Raw genomic sequence first — 21,569 nt, forward strand, 5'->3', positions numbered from 1 at the left:
CGGAATAATAATATTTCTTTGCTTTTTGTGAAATACTGAATCATTTCCCCTCTTTATTAATAAATTATTTTAAAATGAAACCATCTGAGAAGTTTAAAGCTGAAATCTCTCCTTTGGTGGAACTGCTCAAAACTCATCTGACATCTGAAACATGACAAAGAGCCCAACCAGGCACTGATTTACTGTCAGGGGCCACAAGTCATAAATGTTGGGAACCACTGGTTTAATCTTAAACGACGTGTTGTATTTTGTAAGCTCATCCTACTGACTCTCATCTCATCTTGCTGAAAAGTAACTAGTATGTGTCTGATGAATGTAATGCAGTAAAAAGTACACAGTTTCTCCCTGACATGCAGTGGAGCAGAAGAAGGAAATGCAGAGTAAAGTGGCAGGACCTTAAAATTGTACTTAAGTACAGTATTTGTGTAAATGTAAATGTTTCATTCGAGGGAAAACACTAACTGCAACTCTCTGAATAAAGCTGTGAGAGCTGAATCAATTTGGCTTTTTGCAGGCCTACACTGCCATCACTGTACTGAAGGCTTTAAATTCATCATCTTTATATTTTGACTATTGAAGCCTCTGAAATTTAATTCAGACCATCACAGGACACAAACCATTTAAAGTGAATCCAAAATGATTAAACATCAAAAAATAAAATCAATTTTAAAGATTTAATGAAAAACAATAGAACATGAAAAAATAAATTACAATTAAAAATATATTCAATTTGAAATTATTGATTGGCCCATTTGTTAATATTCATTTATGATGAATTATAAAATTGCTCTATCAACAAACTGATTTCAAACGGAGTCTCTAATGTGAGTGTGAATGATAAACCCTGGAAAATAAAACTCTTGTTGGGTAAAATGGGGGATTTGCTGCCATCTAGTGGTTTGGTCATGTCCCCTGACCTGAGATTGAACAACAGGGTGAAAAAACAATGCTGAGCTCTTGGCCTCATCACATAATGTAAACATTAACTATAAACAATTGTAGAAATAATTGTTGCTAAAATCAAATATTGATTTCCATCTCCTCTGTCAGGTTTTTGGACAATTTGGAGCTTTTCAAGTGATTTCATTCCTTCTGCTCGGCTGTCTTCTTCGGCTGACGCAGCAGCAGATAAACAAACACAGCAATATTCACAACAAACTGGGTTAGACCTATAGAGGAAACACCATAGTTCACATACAGGAAGCCGCCAGCGGTTGGGCCGACAGTGCGAAGCAGAGACTGAACAGATGAGCACAGCCCCATCATTGTGCCTGTGTGTAAGAGGAGAGTGGGTTTAATAAATAAGAAATAATTCAGTGACTTGTGTTTTGAAATGTAATTTTGGCCTTATTTGTGTGATTCTGTGTTTTATACCCGACAGTGATTTAAATCTATAGTTTACATTTTTCCCCCATTTAGCTGAAATCAGATGCTGTCACACACTGACTGGTCAAAATTAAAGCCCGTTTTTGTTGATGTCACCATTTATATTTGTAGCTCTGTGCTGTGCGGGATGACCTCACCTGTGTCAGATGATGGTACGCTGTTGGTGAGCATGCTGTCTGTGATCACATTAAACACGCTGAAAGAAAACATCATCGGGATGACGGTGAGGCAGAAGTGGAACACATTCTGCATGTAGGCCTGCAGAGAGAAAGACATTTCGAAATAAAAGTAGCTTAAGATGGGCTGCAACTGTGGATTATTGCATGCTAGTGTAATTACTGTCATTAAAATTAAAATTCATTAACCATTCACTAAGAATGACATACGCCAGTCACTCCAGCCTCCAGATTTAAAGCCTCAATAGACAACCAGGAAGGACTTGGGAGACAGTTTTGGAGCTCGATGGAAAGTGGGGGAGGGACCTGAAACTTGTGTCTGTTCCAATTTTCTGCCTAAGTCCTGGGTTTTCCTAAGCCTGCCAACTGCTGCTTTAAATATCACAATTATCATGAACATTTCTGCAGACATTCATGGTTCCCAGAGGATGAATCCTGACAACTCTTAATTTTTCTAGCACCACCATCAGGTTGACATTTGTGGCTTCAATGTTTCAACAGCTCTTGGATGGTTTTCCATTAGATCTGGTACAGGTATGCATGATCCCTACAGGATGAATTATGATGACTTTGTAACACGTGACTTTTCATTCAGCTGTAACTCATTTATTACTAATTAGCAAATGTTAGCATGCTAACACACTAAACTAAGATGGTGACCATGATAAAAGGGAAGGAAACACAACCTGTACACAAAACGTATCAGTTGAGTAAATTGAGTAATGTTTTCATTAAGTTGAAACAAAGCTGTTTTTAGATGTCCTGGAAAATAGTCCAGAACACTACATACATTTTTTGTGTTTTTGTGTTTACCTGCGCCAGTCCCACCAAAGAAGAAACTCCGATGGACAGAAGCAGCAGTGAGCTCTCAGAGTATCTCGCTGTAAGAGGACCAATCACTCCTCCCTGAACAACCTGAACAAACATATGAGTTTTACAAATCTGATATCATCAAGAGCTGCTGCATGAAACAAATGAAGCGCTGAAATTATAATCAACCGGTCTTGCATTTCAAAACGTACCATTTGGACTATGCCGAAATAGGCCATCAGATAGCCATTCTGCTCAGGTTGCAGCTTGAAGAATTCCAATGCGATGATCGAAAACATCACTTGAAAAATGCCTTTGGGAAGAGAAGAGTAATTCTTCTGTTTAATTTACAGATTTCTCTCCTTGTGACATTTCTGATGGCTGCATTTGAAAGTGTATATGTTCAATCCAGATCAGTTTGCGCTACCTTAGCAGCTCTCTAATACATCATAAAGTTATCTCGTGCATTTTTTTTGTGCTTGCAAGAAATACCCAAACCTTTTATTAACTTTTTATTTAACGTAAAATTGAAAAAATACGTAATTTCTGTGTAATCTGTTGGATAAGCAAGAATATTGACACGAGTAAGTGATTATGTGGACACATTTTGAATGAAAAGTGTCTCATTTACTGTAGCAAATGCAGTCTTGCAGAGAAATTGAGAATGAAAAACAAAGCAACTCTCACCTGACGGCAAGCCTGCGACTATCTTCACAACAAAAGTTGCAGTCACACCTGGAAACTTCATCAGTCTTGTGATCTCTCCCATATTAAATATTGACTTGCTTTTGTTCTCACCTGCAGCAGATTCAAAGAGAATAAAACAGATGTACAATTACACAAACAATATCTGCCAGATAACATGCTCTCCAATCAAACAACCACAGCAAGAGAAATGTGTGAATATAAAAAACCTAGAATTTGAGCAGCAAGTGTGGCTCTTGCACAATCATGTTACATGTTTTCATCTGAAGTTACCATTTTCCCTTTAAAGACAAACTCTAAAACTGAAAAACCATAATTCTCTAACCAGAATAATTTATTTTTTTGTAGTTTTATACGTTTTTTTTTTCCCCATGAGCTTGCAGATTTGCTCACAAAATCATCATCTCAAATAAATTATTTCAATGAAAACCAGATAACACCTTAGAGAAACAGTTTGGCATAATAATAAGATCAAGTCCACTGAATATGGAGTGAACTCTTCAGTTTCTGTATGAATGAAACTAAAAACATATAATGTGTCAATTTCTTCTTTCTTCAGTTTCCAGTATTTATGCTGAGCTTTAATAACCAGCTGTTGACCCTAGCTCAATATTTATGGAGAGATATGAATGTAATATTGTGAGAAATAAGCAAACAATATGAATTATTTTATTTATTTTTTTTTTTCCATAATAACCCTGAAGTATACCTCCAACCTGCTAAAGAACAACAACAAGCTTCATTCCAGCAGAGTTTCACTGTGAGGCTAACATGAAATGAATGTTCTGAATTGTTGTTGAAAAGATGGAGATTGTAGCCTGATATACACTGAACTGACATTTCATTTCATTTTCATTATTAAGTCTGACACCTGCAATTTTCCATTAATTAATTTTCCATTCATTTTGCCTTTAACAATCATTGGTGATTGACGTATCCATCCCATTGAAAGATTTTCAGTCGGCATGGATGCTGTACGAGCTGCTAACAGTAGTTAACAGTTTTCATGTTGATTTTTTGCCACAGGTAGATGACGTCCCATTTTTAATCCTGCCATCAAAGCTCTGACTGCCTTAGTTGTTCTTCCAACCAGGGGAACACCCATCAATAAACACCAGACCTACTTATCTCTGAAAAATATCAGATACTTAAGAGATTTTTGACTATTGAAAGCATCCATCCAATATCCCATCAATGCACACCTTGAAATCAAAACAACTTCCAACCAAAGTAGCAAGGAGTTTTTCATTACCTTACAATTACCTTACATACCATTCATGTCATATTTACAATGTTACACTGACAACAATCACAGAGAATCAGATCAGTATCAAGTCAAGTGAATTTATTTTTTTAACAGTTTGCAAATGTATCACAATAAACCTGCTAGAATTTCTAAGACAAGAAAAAACTTCCTAAAATCCTTGGAAGAGGTCATTCAGAGAAAAACCCCCTCCTCGGGTGGCTGGAAAGGTGCACAATTAAATTTTTGTTCCTACAATCCTTAAATCGGACTGCACTTGAGCTTCACTGGATGTCGTTGAGAGATGGGACTGCTTTAGTTTGTCTCCAGTCTTCTGCTGAAGCTTTCGGGAGATAGGTGAGGGGTGGGACTGGCTTGATTTGTCTCCAGAGGACAGCTTGAGTTTTTTCATCCTCTTAGCCGCTTTCTTCTGCTGTTTCTCAGCGCGATGCACCTTCTTGATGTCGGCTAGTTCTTTGCCCAGTTTTTCAGTCTCACTTTTGTACATGTTCCTCTCTGCTGTTAGAGCCTTGAGCTTTTCTTTTTGCTCTCTGACCGTCACCTGGCACTGCTGCAGCTGCACTGACACCTGTGTCAGGTTTTGCTTCAGCTCCTCACACTGTTTCAGTGTTTTCTTCAGGTCTTCGGTCTGGGTGTGCAGCTCTTTCTGTAAGGACTGAATCTTCTGGTGAGGCACATCTTTGTGGGGTTTTCTGAATATCAGAGGTCTTGGTTGGAGGATTATAATTTTTTTTCCAATCTGTTCCTCGACAGCGTGACAAATTTTCTTCTCATTGAGCTTTTCCTTCTGTTTGCGAAGCTCTTCCTCACACCGTTGGAGCTTCCGCTTCTGGTCTTCTGCATCGCTTTCCATGACAACCCTCTCCTTCTCGAGTTTCAGGCTCTCCAACTTGAGAAGGTGGATTTGCTTCATATGCTCTTTGCACTGGCCATCCTTCATGTTCAGGCTTGATTGCTGGACAGACACTTTGTCACGCAGCTCTGAGCATTCATTTTGGCATTGCATCCACTTGTCGCTCAGGCCATCCCTCTCTTTGATCACCTGGTCCAGTTGTTCCTTCAGGTTTTGCTGCTCTGCCCTGTGTTTGACAGTACCCTTCTTTACTGACTGCAGCTCCTTCTTCATTGACTCTAGCTCCTCCTTGAGAGTCTCATTCTGCTTGCAGCCCCTCTTCAGGTCTGTGTTCTGAATCCTGATCTTCTTACCCGTCACTAACAGCTCATTTTTGCAGACCATGAGCTGGTTTCTCAGGTGGTCTCTGTTTTTGATCACCTGGTGGATTCTTTCTTGTTCTGCCTTGAACTGTTCAGCATCAGTCGTCAGAACCTCAACTTTCTTCTTGAGGACCGTGTTTTCCTTCTCGAGGGTCTGATTTTTCTTCTGCAGGTGGTTGTATTCCCGCTCAGCATCAGGAAGGATTGACGATAAGACATAATGATGATATGCTGACATGGGGCCAGCCTTATGCAAATGCTTGTCTTCATCGTCTTTTTTTAAGCACTCCATCTTTCCAGTTGATTTGTGCAGTGTAACACTGGCTCTCAATTAGATATGAAATGTGAAGGTTTCCATCTCGTGGCTTATTATGACGTCAGAACACTCCAATAGAATGTGATGCAGTAAACACAATTGAATTCTAATTCTACAGCTGTGCATTTTGTTCTTGTATTCTCCCTGCATTTTGGGTGCCCCTGTCCCATTCATTTTTCCCATAAATAATGTAACATGACTCTCAGCTGGCGACATTGAGTGGCATGATACTCTCCATGATGAATCATCAACACAAAAGATTAGAGCTGCAACTAATGATCATCTTCATTAACTGTTAATCAGCTGATTACTTTACTTTAAGTACCTGATTAATTATTCAGTCTGTGAAATGTCAAAATCAATAGCCTAAATACCCAATAACATATAGTCTACAATGGTATAACAAAGAAATGGAGGCAATCTTTTCATCTGAAAGGCAGGAATCAGAGAATATTCTGCAATGTTTCACTATTTTTGCTTGAAAAAATAATTAAAGTTTCTCTCAAGATATGTTTTAAACTACAGCAACTAGCAGATATATCAGAACGATTTGTTGGGGTCTTTTATTTGTTTATGTTGTTTGTTAGCTTATACCTGGCAGTGGCTGACACAGTGTTAGTGGCTGTACTAATGCAAACCTCTCAAAGCTAAAGGACGTTGGACATACAAACTTTGAGGGAAAATGTAACTATGATCCCGTGGTGCATTTCAGCAAGAAACATCCAATCAAAACTGAGCTTAAGACTGTGTTACATGTGCTGCTTAAAGTGTGTGAGAGCTGTAAAAATACAATCTGCATCTTAAATCAATACTTTTGGATTCTGGGTCAGTTGTGGATGAATTCAGGAATTATGGCACCATGTTTTGTTTTTTTTTTTACAAATCAGCATTTTATACACATTCCCAAACAGCTGAGAGCATTAGGTGTAGCAGATGGAAGTGTGTCTTACTTTCTGTGTTGGTTCTTGGAGTCTGACCTTTGGTAGTTTTTGGGATAAACTTTAAAACCAACAGTAAATTGACGGCACTCCACGCAGCACCAAAATATGCAGTAAATGCCTCCCTGGGAAACACAAAGTAAAAGCAGCGTTAGGTGGACAAATACTTTTGCATTTCCATGTTTAGTTAAAACAGTGACAACTTTTATGGCCACTTTAAAATAAGCAACAAACATAAAGTACTAAAATCTAGTCATAGTCTACAATATCTTTAGCTCATTGTTTTGAGAATTGTGTTTTTCTAAAGAACATAGTGTCATTTTCAACCTGTGAATGTTAGTAGTTAGTGTTTTCCTGGAAGAAATGCTTTCTCACTTGTCATTGCTGCAGTTGCAGACATGATTCATCCATCCATTCATACACTCACTAGTATCCTTGTTATGATCAGCTTTTTGGAGTATCCTGGTTATCTGCTGCATGTGCATGCACATCATATCCTGGTTTCAGAAATCTAGATAATACTTTATTCTGGTTTTGAGAAACCTGGAATACTTTGATAGAAACCACCAGGATACTTTGGCATGTAACCACCTAGGCCTGGTCTCAGAACACTTATATATGTATGCATGTACACAGGGCTATGATTAACTAGGTTTTTTATGTTTCAAAAACAGGATAAGACTCAAAACCAGAATACTCTGAATGTAAACACAGTCCATTACAGGCCGCATGAAGTTACAGGGCCTCCTGAGAATTGTTACCTTACATCAGAAAGATAAATTAGTAAATTAAAGAGCTTCCAAACTGGCCTTAAAACAGCATTATACTCAATCTAGATTCATTCATTTACCACCTAACACAAACACACAACACTCATACCGTGACACTCACCCGTAGCGTGTGTTAAGATGTCCGCCCAGCGTGGAGCCGGCTATCATACCAATGCCGAAACACAGACCTAGTTTGGATAAAGCATCTGCTCTTTTTTCAGGTTCTGAAAGGTCTGCAACCACCATCTGACACGCTGCGGACAGGAGAGGGGTGGAAAAGAATTAAAGGAAGTGAAACTGCATCTATAAATATAAATAAAATTAGGATGAAATGGTGTTTGATCGGAGAGTTTAAGTCACAGCCCAAGAACAGTGCACAGGGGTGAAACCTTTATGTCTCTGTGTCAAAATCTAGTCTTAAGATCTAAACTATTTTAGTTAATATTGAGTTCATTTGTTGTGAAGTTGCGTTTAATCAAACTTTCTTTGTCAAGTAATTGACACAGAAACCTCTGAAAGGTAGTATTATATAGGAAAACTGTTAGCTGCAACCAACAATTATTTTCATTATCAATATATTTTCTTTAATAATAAATTCATTCTTCCGTGAATAAAATCAGAAGATAATGGAGAAGTGCCAATTATTATTCCCTGAAGCACAACAGAACAAAATCTTTTTTTTTTGTTTTTGCCTGACCAACAATTAAAACCCAAATGTAACTAGTAAATATTCACATTTGAGAAGCATTTTCCAGTGGTTTTTTGGCATTGGTCCTTTAATAATTAATCAATTATCAATTATCTTTAATTCCAATAATACCATACATTTTTTGTCAGACAACTAATCAATTAATCACCCAATCAGCCTGTCATTGGTTCCCTTTGTGCTCCATGTGCCAACAACAGTCATTAGAGTGACTGGACTGTTAGAGTGATTGTGTTATAACGACAGTCGTTGGAGTCACATGCCACTTGTTTGTTCACAAGTGGCATAGGGCCCTAACGAAGTCGAAACCAACTCTCCACCAAGACAGTCACTCTAACGACTGCTGTTGGAGTCACATGCCACTTGTGACCAGTTGTTTTTCTTAAGACATCATCAGCCTTGTGAAAGCCCCTCCCAGAGGTTAAATACCTGGGTCTCCACACCAGATAGTTGGACCAGTCCCAGCCTGGTCAGGTGCGAGAAAGAACTGATGAAGCCTCTTGGATGAGAGGTGAAACGTCTTCCTAGACAAATAACCAAGTCCAGTTGCTTTCGATTTAAAACTCCTTTGAGATACTATGACCTGGACAAATGAGAATATTCACAGGCTGATTGGGTGATTAATTGAAACTCCTTTGAGATAATCACCCAATCATTTCAGGCCTAGAGTACTGGTTACCTGGGGAGACAATTAAACTGTCACATGGGGATCAATAGGAGCCCAACAACTAAATGTTTGCTTAGAAGTTTGACCAGAAAGTTATCAAAGGAAGAAAGGAGGGAGGAATTAATAAATATCAATGATTGTTTGATCTAGAGCGCATAATAACATGCTTGGTTTGCTCACCGGGTAGGACATGCATGAACACTGTGGGGATTTTGTGGATGAACAGCATGGCGGGATGGTCTGCTATGGCCAGCAGCAGAAAGAAAACAGTAGTTGAAGCACAAGCCAGAGACAAGGCCACACGCGCCCCGAAGAGATCTCCAAACCTGCCGACAAAACAAAACCACAAGTTCTCTTAAGGAAACAATCTCCATGCAGGTCTGTTAAAGTACATACAACAAGATTGACTTGTACTTACCTTCCAAACATAGGACCCCCAAGCAGCTGAATGATGCCCACCGTGGTTTGCAAATAGCCAAACCACAAAGTGTCAAAGCCAAGTTTCTTAGCCAAATACTAAACAGAGACACAATGAAAAATACTGACATTAAGATACAACCCACAGTGTGGTAGTAAGCTTAGAGAAATAGAAATCAGCCAGTTTTGTCAGCACAGGTTCACTACTTCAGTTTGACAATTTGCAGTAATGTAACACAACAACCTGAGGCCTGTACACACGCAGCTTCAGTGGGGCACCTTACATTTTAATACATGCACTTTACCCTTTAATACATGTCATGCCCATAAAGGGCATTTCATACTTTCATTTCATCCTCTTTCCTTTAGAAAATGAATGATTGCTGTAGCTCCTACATGACATGAAGGCAGCAGAAGCGTTATCAACCCGTTTTTAATGAGAATAATATCTGGCCCTATTTGAGGAAGGCGGTGACATGAATTAATCTCCCTCTGCACTTTTTTGAATGCACGACTCATGAGATTAATGTGAGCTTGGAAGTTTAAGGTTTAAGTATCTGTTTAAGCATTTTATTCTTACATAATATACACAGCAACGATATATGTTATGTTTCGTGCAATATTAACTAAAAGGGTTTTCCTTTCACTTATGTAACCCCCCCTCCACACACACACACACACACACACACACACACACACACACACACACACACTTTGTTTTGTTGTTAACTGAAAATACTTAATAACAAGGTAAAGTACATTGTTACTAACATTTACTCGCATATTAAACTTGCAAACGACACATTCACGGAACTCACGGAAATGTCAGCTTCCTGCGCTGACATAACAGATATACTTACAGGGGTGACAGAAAACTGTAAAAACATCCCTGTCATGTCCAAAGCAGCGATGAGGTAAGCGATGTGAATGATCTTCATCCTCTTTGGTTGTTCCGCTGCAGGGATTTCTTCTGTCGCTTCACCTCTTCGATTCATGTCGATTCTCGCAGGAAACTCACCTGTAGCCCTCGGTAACGTGAAGTGTGCAGACACGACTGCTGCAGCCCGGTTTCCGGCTCAGACCTAACGCCGGTTGTACTTTGGAGCTCGGTAACTCACACCTAAAACGCTGCCGGGGCACAAACAGCGCCTCTTTCCTGTGGTTGCAAGGTAAACAATGAGTTATCACCGAGAGCTGTTCCAGTTAGTTCATGTTCATCCGGTGATATCTGTTCACATTTTTACCTTCCTGTGCTCGTAGGTCGCAGATTCGTCATTTTCACCGGAGCTGATCCGCGGAAATAAAAGTGAACATCTCCAGTTAATGTGAAATGCATGCACAAATAAACAGACAAATAGACAAGACTCAGAATAACAAAAGGACGTGCTCTTTCATGCACGATGCCCAGTGGACGGAAATAAAAATATTTTTTCACAGGGCAGTAGATTTATATTGAAATAATGGAGCTCCATGGGAGTTGTGTTTGTATTTGTGCTGTATTTTGCACTGATTTTTGTTTGTTTTCCCAATAAATGGTAAATGGGCTGCATTTGTTTCGTGCCTTTCTAGTCTTCTGACCACTCAATGTGCTTTACACAAGAGTTCATTCACCCACATATTCATACACTGATGGCGGTGGCTGCTCTGCCCTGAAACTCTCATTTTAGTTTTCAGTTGAGAGTAGAGGCACATGCGTTTTATGTTTGTTGAGCTGAGGAGTTAAGAGTGAGTATTAGAATATGTGAAAATGTGTTAAACAGCATTACAAATACAATTTATTTTATATTATTTGATTTTTTTTATCATTTTATTCATTGATTTGTTAAATACACACGTTCCTCAGATGCACAATGTCCATTCCATGTGACATTTCAGTAACTCCTTAAATAATTGGTGTAAAATAATAATAATAATAATAATAATAATTTGTTCTTTTTATGCCTAAAGATAAATAAAAACACTCAAACACAAAATCCTGACTGAGGCTTTCATAATTCGTGCATGAAAGGGTTAATGCACAGATCATTGCAAAGACCTTTTAAAAAAATGGCTGCATATATCTGCCATTCTGGCACAGGAAGGGAAAGTGTTAACTAATATCACCAGTTATCATAAACACCAGTTAAATCTGAGCAGCGACCTCGGAGCTCAACAAATAACATTGACTTCTACTTGCAGCCGGCTGAGTCGACTGAGGAGGAGGGACCGTCTGCAAAGTGCAATACCCAAAACACTTACTGCATAAATGTTCAATAACCTCCCGTTTTACACACAGTAGTGTCACAAAAATCCTGTCAGACATCAGTGGGCTGCTGCTTGTTATACTACAACTCTCAGTTTGCAGGAATGTGCATTTTCTTTATTTGGGGGATTTTTTTTTAAATATTGGGATTATTCAATAACTTCATCCTCATGGTAGTGTCACAAAAATCATGTCACTCATTAATGATTTCCTGGTGGTTATACTGCAACACCCAGTTTGGAGAAATGTGCTTTTAAATCATTTTAGGGATTTTTTTTTTATTGGAAATATTATTCACTAACTTCATCCTCATACACAGTAGTGTCACAAAAATCATGTCAGATATTAATGGGCTGCTGCTTGTTAAAATACAACAGTTAATTTGGAGAGATGTGCATCTTCCTAATTTTGGGGATTTTTTTATTGGGAATATTATTCAATAACTTTCTCTTCATACACTGTAGTGTCACCAAAATCATGTCACACATCAGTGGGTACCTGCTGGTTGTACTACAACACTTAGTTTGGAGAAATTTGCTTTTATATGATTTTGATGGAGTTTTATTCAGAATAATATTCAAACACTTCACTTGTATACACTGTAGTGTCACCAAAGTCATGTCACACATCAGTGGGTACCTGCTGGTTGTTATACTACAACCCTTAATTTGGAGAAATATGCTTCTATATGATTTTGGGGGAGTTTTAATAGGAATATTATTCAATAACTTCACCTTTTTACATTGTAGTGTCACAAAAATCAGGTTAGACATCAATGGACTCCTGCTTGTTATACTACAACAGTTTATTTGGAGAAATAAGCTTTTTCCCCAATAATAATTTCCAAATTAAGTTAAATAATTAAATAATCGAGAAAAATATCTACAGTCTAGAATATAATACCAGAAAACAGAAATACACAGAATAGAAAAAAGGAAGTAGTTCTTATTCGTCTTGGGTCACTATTTTACCATTACTTAAACTTTTATTTTGAAGGTGCACTTTAGGGTTCTTATTTTGAAGTCCGTGAGCGACCTCCTCCCGGAAGTGTGTCCCCTCATTTAGTCCGCCGTGCGCAGTGCCGTGTGCGGGGGATGGCGGAGCGTCAGATGAGGGCTTCTTTCTTCTTTCCACCAGTTTGACTAAACTTTCCCAGTATTTTGGCATGTTGGCGTCAGAAAACCCGGAGTGACGATGCAGATCCTGACTCCTCACGTTTACTGGGCTCAGCGTCACGGAGAGATTTTTCTGCGGGTGGAGCTGAGCGATGCAAAGGTAGGACCGTCCACAGCACCCGGCCGGCTGCCCCCAGCCCCCAGCCCCCAGCCCCGACCTACACACACGGTCACGGCCCTGATATTGTGAATAAATGGCTCTGGATCTTATTTTCTTGATGCCGCTGGTGTGACGTTTGGTAATGTTTTCATTACAGTTAGCTTAGCTGTTAGCTAAGTCATGATGTAGCTGCAGCTTAAGATGGCTAAATTATTATTATTATTATTGAGAAGGCCAAAAGGAAAATAAAGTAATATACGTTTGTCTGTTGTTTGATAATGTATATATACGTGTGTAATAATACAGTTTAAGGTGCCACTGATAACCGCCTCTGTGTCGGTCATATATAACAATAATGTTTTTTATATATTTGAAGTTTGTTGTCTAAATTAACAACACAAAACAACACTTCCTGCCTTAATGAATTCTGAATTACTCTAAAATAACAGCTGAGTGACAGCTCTAGTTTGACTGACTGCTGTTATTACTCCAGTTATCAACAGTGTATTAAATTTAGCCCAGCTCCCTGCTGAATACATTTAGCTGCTAATCCTTTATGTCGTCCAAGAAAAATTTGTTATAAGAAGTATTTGAGTATTGGATGGGTTTTTTTCTGCACCTCAACACTGATCCTGCCACTTACTTCTTCAGTTTCATTCAGTAACACGAAACACAGGTTCTTCTTCTCCTCCTCTGCATTTGCAGGCTCAGACTTCTCCATCCTCATCCTGCATCTGTGAGATGAATGTCTCATAAAAGATGCATGACTTTTACTGAGGCTCTGGGTCTCCTTTAGTTTCTTAGGAGATAGAAAACTGAAACAGGCCGACAGAAGAACACCCGTCATGTTACACATATTGGACCCATATATATATATATCAATGAAGATATCCTCTCAGTGTAATGCAGCACAAATTAACAGATTGTTGATCTCAGTCTTTTAGTGGAATTTGTTGACAACAAGAAAATATAGACTATGACAAGACTTATCCTTTAATTTCCGCCTTATAGTATGTCCATTGTGTGCGTCACTGTCGAGTTGGTTGTGATTGATATCTTTGTGTTTTTCAGAACCTTGACATCAGCCTGCAAGAAAACAACACACTTCAGTTCAGAGGTTTGTATTTAAGTTTGTGCAAGTAAGAGGAAAAAATGTTGATTCCTGAAGTTAAGTTTCAGCGATATTCCACAAACTCCCAAGAACTTTCACATTGTTTTTGATTTCTGTTACAACAGCACAACATACACACAACGTGAAGTCTAATATTATTAGAATATAAAACTGTAATCGTATTATTGTTCCACAGCACAGGGTCATGGAGCCAAAGGAGATAATGAATATGAGTTCAGTTTGGAGTTCCTGGAACCCGTCAGACCTGAGGTATTGATCTTTTATTCATCTAATGCTAATTAGTGGTTTGTATTTTTCTTATATTGAAATGTACTGTTGTTGTGTGATCTTGCAGACAAACAAGCCAACAAACAGACACAGGTGAAAATTGATTCAGTTTACTTTCCTGAGTCTCTGATATTAACTATTTGGGGTACACTATTATCCCTTATCGTATTATCTTTTAAAGACACATTGTAGTGGTGTAAATTGTATGTTTGGTATAAATGTCAGACCCTACAGAGGTGCAGATATATGTGTGGTCAGCCCACAACCTTCCCTTTTACCTTAGGATAACTGGAAATAAATATTTAAAACAAAATAATGTCATTTAACTAAAAATACAATAAAAACCTGCATGATTTTAAGCTAATCTGCCAGTTCAAGTGTATGTTTTTTTTGCACAGTAGCACATTTCATGTTTTTCTCTTGCTGCTTAGTTGAAAAATCCTGAATTTCCTTATAAGTGGAATATGTGAGCAAATGCATGATAATGCGTCATGGCGCTGATTGAGCAGGAGTACCAGCTAGAAATGGCTGAAGTCAAATCGAGGTGAACACTGATTGAAAAACACCTCCCAGCTGAAGTGAGGTTTGATTTGGTGGCATTAGTCACTTTAGTATCAGTGAATTTATTTTGGAGACAAAGAGCAGATGGTTTTTATTCCAGCCCTGCAGTTTTCCAAATTTAGAGCTTGGTAGAATGAGTTAAGATAAGACCTGTGATGTCTGGTGATGTTCATTTGTTATACATTTGTGAATTTCCCTATAGTTATCCCTATAGGGAAAATAATAAAAAATAGTAGTATTTCCTACCTTGTTTACATGTCATAAAAGTATCCATCCTTTCACCATCTAAGGTTACTCACCATCTGTAGCCAATACAATGTACTTACAGCATGAAGTTACAATCTACTCGCATTATTTCACTGCCGTATGTGTGTTTCCATTAAGAAACCTCATATCATCTCCTAACACTGTGTGTGTGTGTGTGTGTGTGTGTGTGTGTGTGTGTGTGTGTGTGTGTGTGTGTGTGTGTGTGTCCATCATGGCGGACTCCAGATCGACCACAAGTCCACCCAGCGTCAGGTTGACATCAAGATCAGGAAGCAGGAGGAGCGCTGGTGGGACCGGCTGACGCTACAGGAGAAGAAGCCTCTGTTTTTGGCTCCAGACTTCGATCGCTGGCTGGACGAGTCCGACGCTGAGATGGAGCTTCAGGCTAAGGCAGGAAATTCAAAATCACATTTATGAACTTAGAATCTTGTTGTAAATGTTTCTACTATAAAAGAGTCAGGAATTCCTTTTCATTATGTTTAATTTAAAGCACCAAACAAAAATAAAGTCAGTGCTTCAGGACAAATAAAGGATGTGACAGATCATAATTTATTCAATCACTCATCAGTTCAGAGCAATTAAAGCAACTGAAGACGACTGTACTTAGAACATTTGGTGATTACAAAGTGGGATTTGATGGTGTGGTTTCTTTCAGGAGGAGGAGAAGATAAATAAGATAAGTGTGGAGTCGAGAGTTCGTAAAGATCGTGAGTCGCACTGAGGTCTTCACCAGCAAACATTGAATTGACACCTCCTGTCCACCAGGAGGATTTTGTAGGTGTTTCATTAGCAATAGTTGATCTTAGTTATTGTCTTCTGTTTCCACAGCCTACCTTGGCCTGAAGAAAGGCTACTTGTTTATGTACAACCTTGTGCAGTTCCTGGGATTCTCCTGGATCTTTGTCAATATGACTGTTCGACTCTTCATTCTTGGTCAAGGTTCGTTTAAAAAAAAAAAAAGTTCTGTCAAATGAAACTGTAACTGTAAACCTGTGAGGTAAAGATTGGACTTTTTGACCCACAGTGCAGTCATTTGGTTTCATGTACATTTTTAGATTCTGATGTTAAAAGAAACAAAATAAGATTGCATAAAATTCTGTGGAGTTTAAAGGATAATGCCAGACTCTGTTTTATTGTCAAAGTTTTAACCATGATTTTTTTCAACTCAACAAGTTAGCTGCTGAGATTTCAGAGCACATCAAGCACAAAAGATCTCATCTTGCGTTCTCATTTTGAATCTCATTCAGAACCTCTTTTTTTAAGGACTGTATCTATGGTTTTAAGTGTTTTAGCCTTGCCTACAAAAGGTGTGCACTTAAAATTACTGCCAACCATTTTCATCTACTTTTTTTGACTTTCTGTTTTCCAAGCGGCTTCTATTATGGCACACAATTCATGTGACTGTGCTATAAAAATAAGCTTGTAGTGACATGACAGATGGACTAAAGAAAGATAGAAACAGGGATTAAAACTAAAGCAGTTGTTCTCTTTAATAGCTTTTGAATTTAATGGACAAAAAAGAAATTAATTACTGGATGACAGTTTTTGGGTGGGTGTTAATGAAACACAAAAACAGAAAAGATGCAAACATAATTAGCACCACTGTGCAATAACATAAAACAAACAGGGGAGACAGAGGTCTGCGTTTTTGTTTGTGAGGAGCTATTCACTAATGAGCTGAGCTCATTTGAATAGAAACAGGAACACGACTATACACAGCGGGCATTTGTTTTGCAAATCATGAGGATTATGGATAGTGGCTCATGCAATGTGTTGTTTGTTTCTCTCTCTTGCCCTCCTCAGATTCATTCTATGATACCTTCCACACCACAGCTGATATGATGTATTTCTGTCAGATGATGGCCGTGCTTGAGGTCATTAATCCCTTGTTGGGTCTGGTTAAGACTGGATTTTTTCCTGCTATGATACAGGTAATACAGGGAACACGGTCACTTCTGATTTTATTACAACCTTTTTCATCTTCAGGTGAAAAAACAAAGTACATTTACTGTAAGTTGTAAAAGTATGAAAAAAAATCATAAATACAATATGCTGTAGCACCTCCAGTTTTCAGGTCTCAAGTTTCTACCAGATTTTGTAGCCTGGCTGCAGGGATTTGCTTCCATTGGGAGATAAGGCCTGGTTGGCTTTCCAGTTCCTCCAGTAGGTGGTGGATGGGGTTGAAGTCAGAGCTCTGCAGCCCAGTGAGGTTCCTCTACACTAAACTGGGAGAACTATTTCTTTATGCAGCTGGCTTTATTTATATATTGATAGGGGAAAGGATCTTCACCAAACCTACTACAAAGATACAAGGACTAGAGAGGAGATATCTTAGCTGGTGAAGAGAAGATCATTTTCCAAAGGTTGTCTTTCAAGTGTGTTATAAAGATGTGTTTTAAAAGCATTGTAAAAAATAGGGTAGTTTAAAATGGCGTAACAAATTTCCTCCACAATGGGTTTGAACTGAACTGCAAAATCAAGTATTTTTGTGTGGTCTTTCACAGTGAGGTTAATCTGAGATCTCCCTTTCTTCTGCTCTGTGACTTTGCAGGTTGCAGGGAGGAACGTCATTCTGTTCGTTATCTTCGGCAGCCTGGAGGAGATGCAGAACAAACCTGTTGTCTTCTTTGTCTTCTACCTCTGGAGCACCATTGAGATTTTCAGGTCAGCTCAGATCACCTCCCTCTTCTCTCTGGTGAACTTGTTTTCTTCCCTGCTGTAACATCAGACCTTCCATCTCATATACCAGGTACCCCTTCTATATGCTGGCCTGCATCGGAACAGACTGGAAGCTGTTAACGTGGCTCAGATACAGCCTCTGGATCCCTCTGTACCCACTTGGGGTTATAGCTGAAGGTTAATGACTTACGATAAGTTGTTATGTCTGCTGATAAAATGTTGGCAGCAGGCATTTCAGTTGTTGGTGACAGTGCGTTGTTCTTTACATGTTCACAGCGGTGGCTGTGATCCAGTCCCTGCCCATCTTTGATGAGACCCGTCTGTTCAGTTTCCCCCTCCCTGCAGTGCTGGGACACTCTTTGAGCTTCTCCTACACCCTGCAGCTCTACCTGGTCCTCATGTTTCTGGGTGAGACATCCACTGACATCCACCATCCACTCTGATTCACCTTCCATGTCTCCTAAAAGATATCCAGCTAAAACTAACTGAAACACTACTTATTAGTGCAACAGCTCAAGTAGAAAGCTGATCTCATCAGCTTCTGAAGAAGACACATTTTGGGCAGTGACGGATAGCGTTGTTCTGTACAGGAGCTTATACACCATGATTGCTCAGGTGCATGAAGAATATTGGATAAGGAGGCATTAAAACATCAGTTTATTTCTCCGTACAACCTACAGTCACATGATTACATTTCAATTCATTGAGAACATTTGTTTTCCTTTTCCAAATATTACATATTAATTCAGTTTTTGTCATAGAAAAAGGTAGGTATGTGCTAAAATCTGCACATATTTGTTATATTTTTTCACTCTTTCTTCTTGAAAATTACTGAAACTATTAATTAATTATCAAAACAGTTGCTGATCATTTTTCTTGATCATCTAACTTATTAATCGACCATCTTTTAAGATCTACTAATTGGTTTCTAGTTTGTCGTATTTGGGGCAACAGTGATTTCATTAGATTTTAATTGTCCTGACTAAATACTGACAGAGGTTTCTTCTCCTCTCCAGGACTCTTCATCAATTTCCGACACCTGTACAAGCAGAGGAGGAGACGATACCGCTCAAGGAAAAGGAAAGTCCACTAACTGATCAACATGTAATTTGCACACACCGTGAACTGCCGCCCACTTAAATATAAAGCAGCTTTTTCCTTCCTATTGCCTTTACTCATCTTCACTCACACACATAATCACACTGACCTGATGGTGGGGTATTGGTCACCTTTTTCCTCCACTGGGTGAACTGTTAACCTTCTCCAGACCAAGCCCTCTAAATCCTACTGCACCAGCTTGATGATGCCCTGTTGAATGGATGGTTGATCCATCACTGCTGTGAGTTTGAGTTATCATGTTTCTTCTCTTAAAAACGTCCATGTTTATCAACATTTCCATGTTAGAGGTGTCGGCCTGCAGCTACTCTCTAAGGCTGAACACACATTTTGTTTATATTTGTTGTTTTTCTTGTTGGGAATACGATTGTTTTTCACAATTCACAACAGCGAAAATGAATAATGAAACCAATGTTGATATTTTCAACAAACTCCTGTCCAATATGAGTCTTTGCATTATGTATTCATGAAAATGTAGGAGTGATTTGGTTTATTATTGGAAAGTTACTGCTAACATGTGGGGTAGAAAAAACATTCAGGAGCTGTTCCTTGCACAAAACTGCTGCAACAGGTTTGTCATATTTATATCTTTCACAGTATTTAGAAAATCATCCTCCTTGTTGGTTCAAAAATAATAGTGATACCCTCAAAATAGCTATTTAAAATTTTTTTTTCGTTACCTATTTATTACAAATCACAAATCTGTTGCCAAAGTCAACACAGTTGATTCAATATCTGTGGATCTATGTAAATTTTACATTTTAAGTTGAAGTTCATAACCTGAAACACTTTAATATGGTTCTTGTATCGATCGAAAAATTATTTCAGATGCTTTTTCATGAAAGCATAATTGCTCTGAACTATAAAGTGTCACTTATAAAGTCCAGTGTTTGTTGGTTTCACAAGTGCATTCCTAACACTGAGCCTTGGATGAAGGTTCCATCTCTTCACTGCTTTGAATATTATCAAAGTCATGCAAAGTAATGTCTTTTTTTCCCAGACAGAATTGACAATGCTTCATAAAGGCCACAACATAAGACACTTATGCTTAAACCTCATTACTTTATTTTTTTTTTTCCAGAAAAACTCTGTTCTTGTTAAAACTGCAGCAGGAATGTGGCTGAAAATGATGAGATGTAAACTGTGAATGAAAACCTAATGAAGTACCTTCCCTTAAATCCTGTGATGTGAAATCAGTCTGTGATGCTTTGCATTGGAGGCCAGAAATAGAGGAGGGGGGTGGGGGTTTAAAGAATAACTTAACACCAGGCTGTAAAGCAGTGATTCTCTGTTTAGAGCTTTCAACCTGAACAGAGCCAACATCACTGAAGGACGTGTTTGGTTGTGGTCAGGATTTGCTGCACGTGTAACCTCATCCAACAGTGATGTCACAAGGTCCTGGAGTATAAACCCATAAAATACTTGAGGTCAAAAAACTGGGATATTGAGCAGTTGTTCAGTTACTCTTTAATGTTTGTTGGAGGTGTCGACACATTACAATTCACTACTCTTGATTTGTTTACTCTGTGTACAACGATGTAAAGCACACTCAGACTCAATTTCCATAGAACTTGTTTCATTTTTACTGACATTTTTTTACTTCATCTGTAACGTGTCCACTTCACTGCCTATCAGGACATGAAAAACCTGCCGTTGGTCAAACAGTGTCCAGAGCTTTGGTGCAGTGAAATGAAGTCCGTCATCACTTTAAACTTGCACTTGTCTGAAAGATTCTGGATTCATCAGTCTGTATTGATGAAAAAATATTTCTGGTTTGATAAATACCCTGATGAGCTGTCCATCCCTGTCTGTGCATGACTTCAAAATCTGAGTGGCTTGATTTGTTTTGTTTTTTTTCTTTCCTTGTTTGCAATATTTTCACCATCGAGCCTTCACTTTGTTTATGTTTATTTGTGTGTACTGAAGCTGTTGTTTGTTTCCTACTGATCTTTGTAAGAGTGTCTCTTGGGGAGAAAAAGCAGTGGACACAGGTTAATACAGACACTTACATCCCCATTTATTGCATTTTCAAAAGTCTTTCTGCAGGAAAATCCAAACTGATGCTGTGTTTGATTATAACTGACACTTCCTGACCAAAAAAAAAAAAAAAAAACATTAAACATCGGAGTTCCTCTTTTGGAGATGTTGTGTGTTTCCTTTTTTATTTTTTGATCCCTGCTCCTATTGTGAAATCAGAAATGTTTGAATAGGTTTATTTTTTCCTGGTTTTGGCATTACTGCTAACATTACTGCTGTTCTTATTCATTTGTTTGATATTGTTAGTAAGGGCTGTAATATTTTAATCATCCACACAGAAAATCTAAGTTTCCTTATGTTTCATTTTCAAAACACCTTTAGGATTTTTTTTTAAACTTAAAGAGGACCCTTCCTAGTGTGCTTTGACTGTAAGTGATGGAGCACAAAATCCAGAGTCCTCGTCCCGTGTAAACCTGTATTCCAGAGTTTCTCTAGAGCCAATATGAAGCTTCAGAGGTCTGAGTTAGTTAAATCAACGCAAGGCTCCTCAAGGGATTAAACGGGAGGATTGATTACAGCAAGCTCTGCTTCAGTTTCATATGGGCGCCTGAATATTGTTTGAAAGGAGACTTGAACAGCTGTAAACCTGTCGTTACATTTACTGATTGGATTTGATGGAAACA

General features: G+C 38.5%; 2 protein-coding genes and 1 long non-coding RNA gene across 3 annotated transcripts; 2 read left to right on the forward strand and 1 right to left on the reverse strand.

Annotated features, from left to right (window-relative positions):
* Positions 1 to 660: 660 nt before the first annotated feature.
* On the reverse strand, positions 661 to 10,644 carry slc22a18 (solute carrier family 22 member 18). The gene is made up of 10 exons (XM_071489521.1): positions 10,231 to 10,644; positions 9,372 to 9,469; positions 9,134 to 9,279; positions 7,702 to 7,834; positions 6,823 to 6,935; positions 3,060 to 3,170; positions 2,585 to 2,685; positions 2,376 to 2,477; positions 1,524 to 1,644; positions 661 to 1,271 (listed from the first exon to the last, which is right to left on the reverse strand). Exons 1-10 carry the CDS (start codon positions 10,363 to 10,365, stop codon positions 1,084 to 1,086), a joined length of 1,248 nt encoding a protein of 415 aa, XP_071345622.1. The 5' UTR covers positions 10,366 to 10,644; the 3' UTR covers positions 661 to 1,083.
* LOC139628137 (uncharacterized) lies at positions 10,078 to 10,765 on the forward strand. Its single transcript, XR_011692699.1, has 3 exons — positions 10,078 to 10,284; positions 10,380 to 10,539; positions 10,631 to 10,765. It is a non-coding gene; the product is annotated as an uncharacterized lncRNA (long non-coding RNA).
* Positions 10,766 to 12,664: 1,899 nt separating this feature from the next.
* LOC139628138 (very-long-chain (3R)-3-hydroxyacyl-CoA dehydratase-like) lies at positions 12,665 to 21,050 on the forward strand. The gene is made up of 11 exons (XM_071489522.1): positions 12,665 to 12,887; positions 13,959 to 14,004; positions 14,195 to 14,268; positions 15,340 to 15,504; positions 15,770 to 15,821; positions 15,943 to 16,053; positions 16,918 to 17,045; positions 17,666 to 17,778; positions 17,864 to 17,970; positions 18,070 to 18,201; positions 18,810 to 21,050. Exons 1-11 carry the CDS (start codon positions 12,807 to 12,809, stop codon positions 18,884 to 18,886), a joined length of 1,086 nt encoding a protein of 361 aa, XP_071345623.1. The 5' UTR covers positions 12,665 to 12,806; the 3' UTR covers positions 18,887 to 21,050.
* Positions 21,051 to 21,569: the final 519 nt, after the last annotated feature.

This window comes from Trachinotus anak, unplaced genomic scaffold (genome assembly GCF_046630095.1).
Source record: "Trachinotus anak isolate AG129_WGS33_773 ecotype Australia unplaced genomic scaffold, CSIRO_AGI_Tana_v1 ptg000011l, whole genome shotgun sequence".
Taxonomy (NCBI): Eukaryota; Metazoa; Chordata; class Actinopteri; order Carangiformes; family Carangidae; genus Trachinotus; species Trachinotus anak.

Coding starts and splice junctions, on each gene's coding strand:
- LOC139628138 (XM_071489522.1), top strand. CDS start 12,807: ATGCAGATCCTGACTCCTCACGTTTACTGGGCTCAGCGTCACGGAGAG. Junction 12,888..13,958: donor TGGAGCTGAGCGATGCAAAG/GTAGGACCGTCC, acceptor TGTGTTTTTCAG/AACCTTGACATCAGCCTGCA. Junction 17,971..18,069: donor ACTTGGGGTTATAGCTGAAG/GTTAATGACTTA, acceptor ACATGTTCACAG/CGGTGGCTGTGATCCAGTCC.
- slc22a18 (XM_071489521.1), bottom strand. CDS start 10,365: ATGAATCGAAGAGGTGAAGCGACAGAAGAAATCCCTGCAGCGGAACAA. Junction 9,470..10,230: donor TACAGTTTTCTGTCACCCCT/GTAAGTATATCT, acceptor GTCTCTGTTTAG/TATTTGGCTAAGAAACTTGG. Junction 1,645..2,375: donor CTTTGGTGGGACTGGCGCAG/GTAAACACAAAA, acceptor TTCTCTCTGCAG/GCCTACATGCAGAATGTGTT.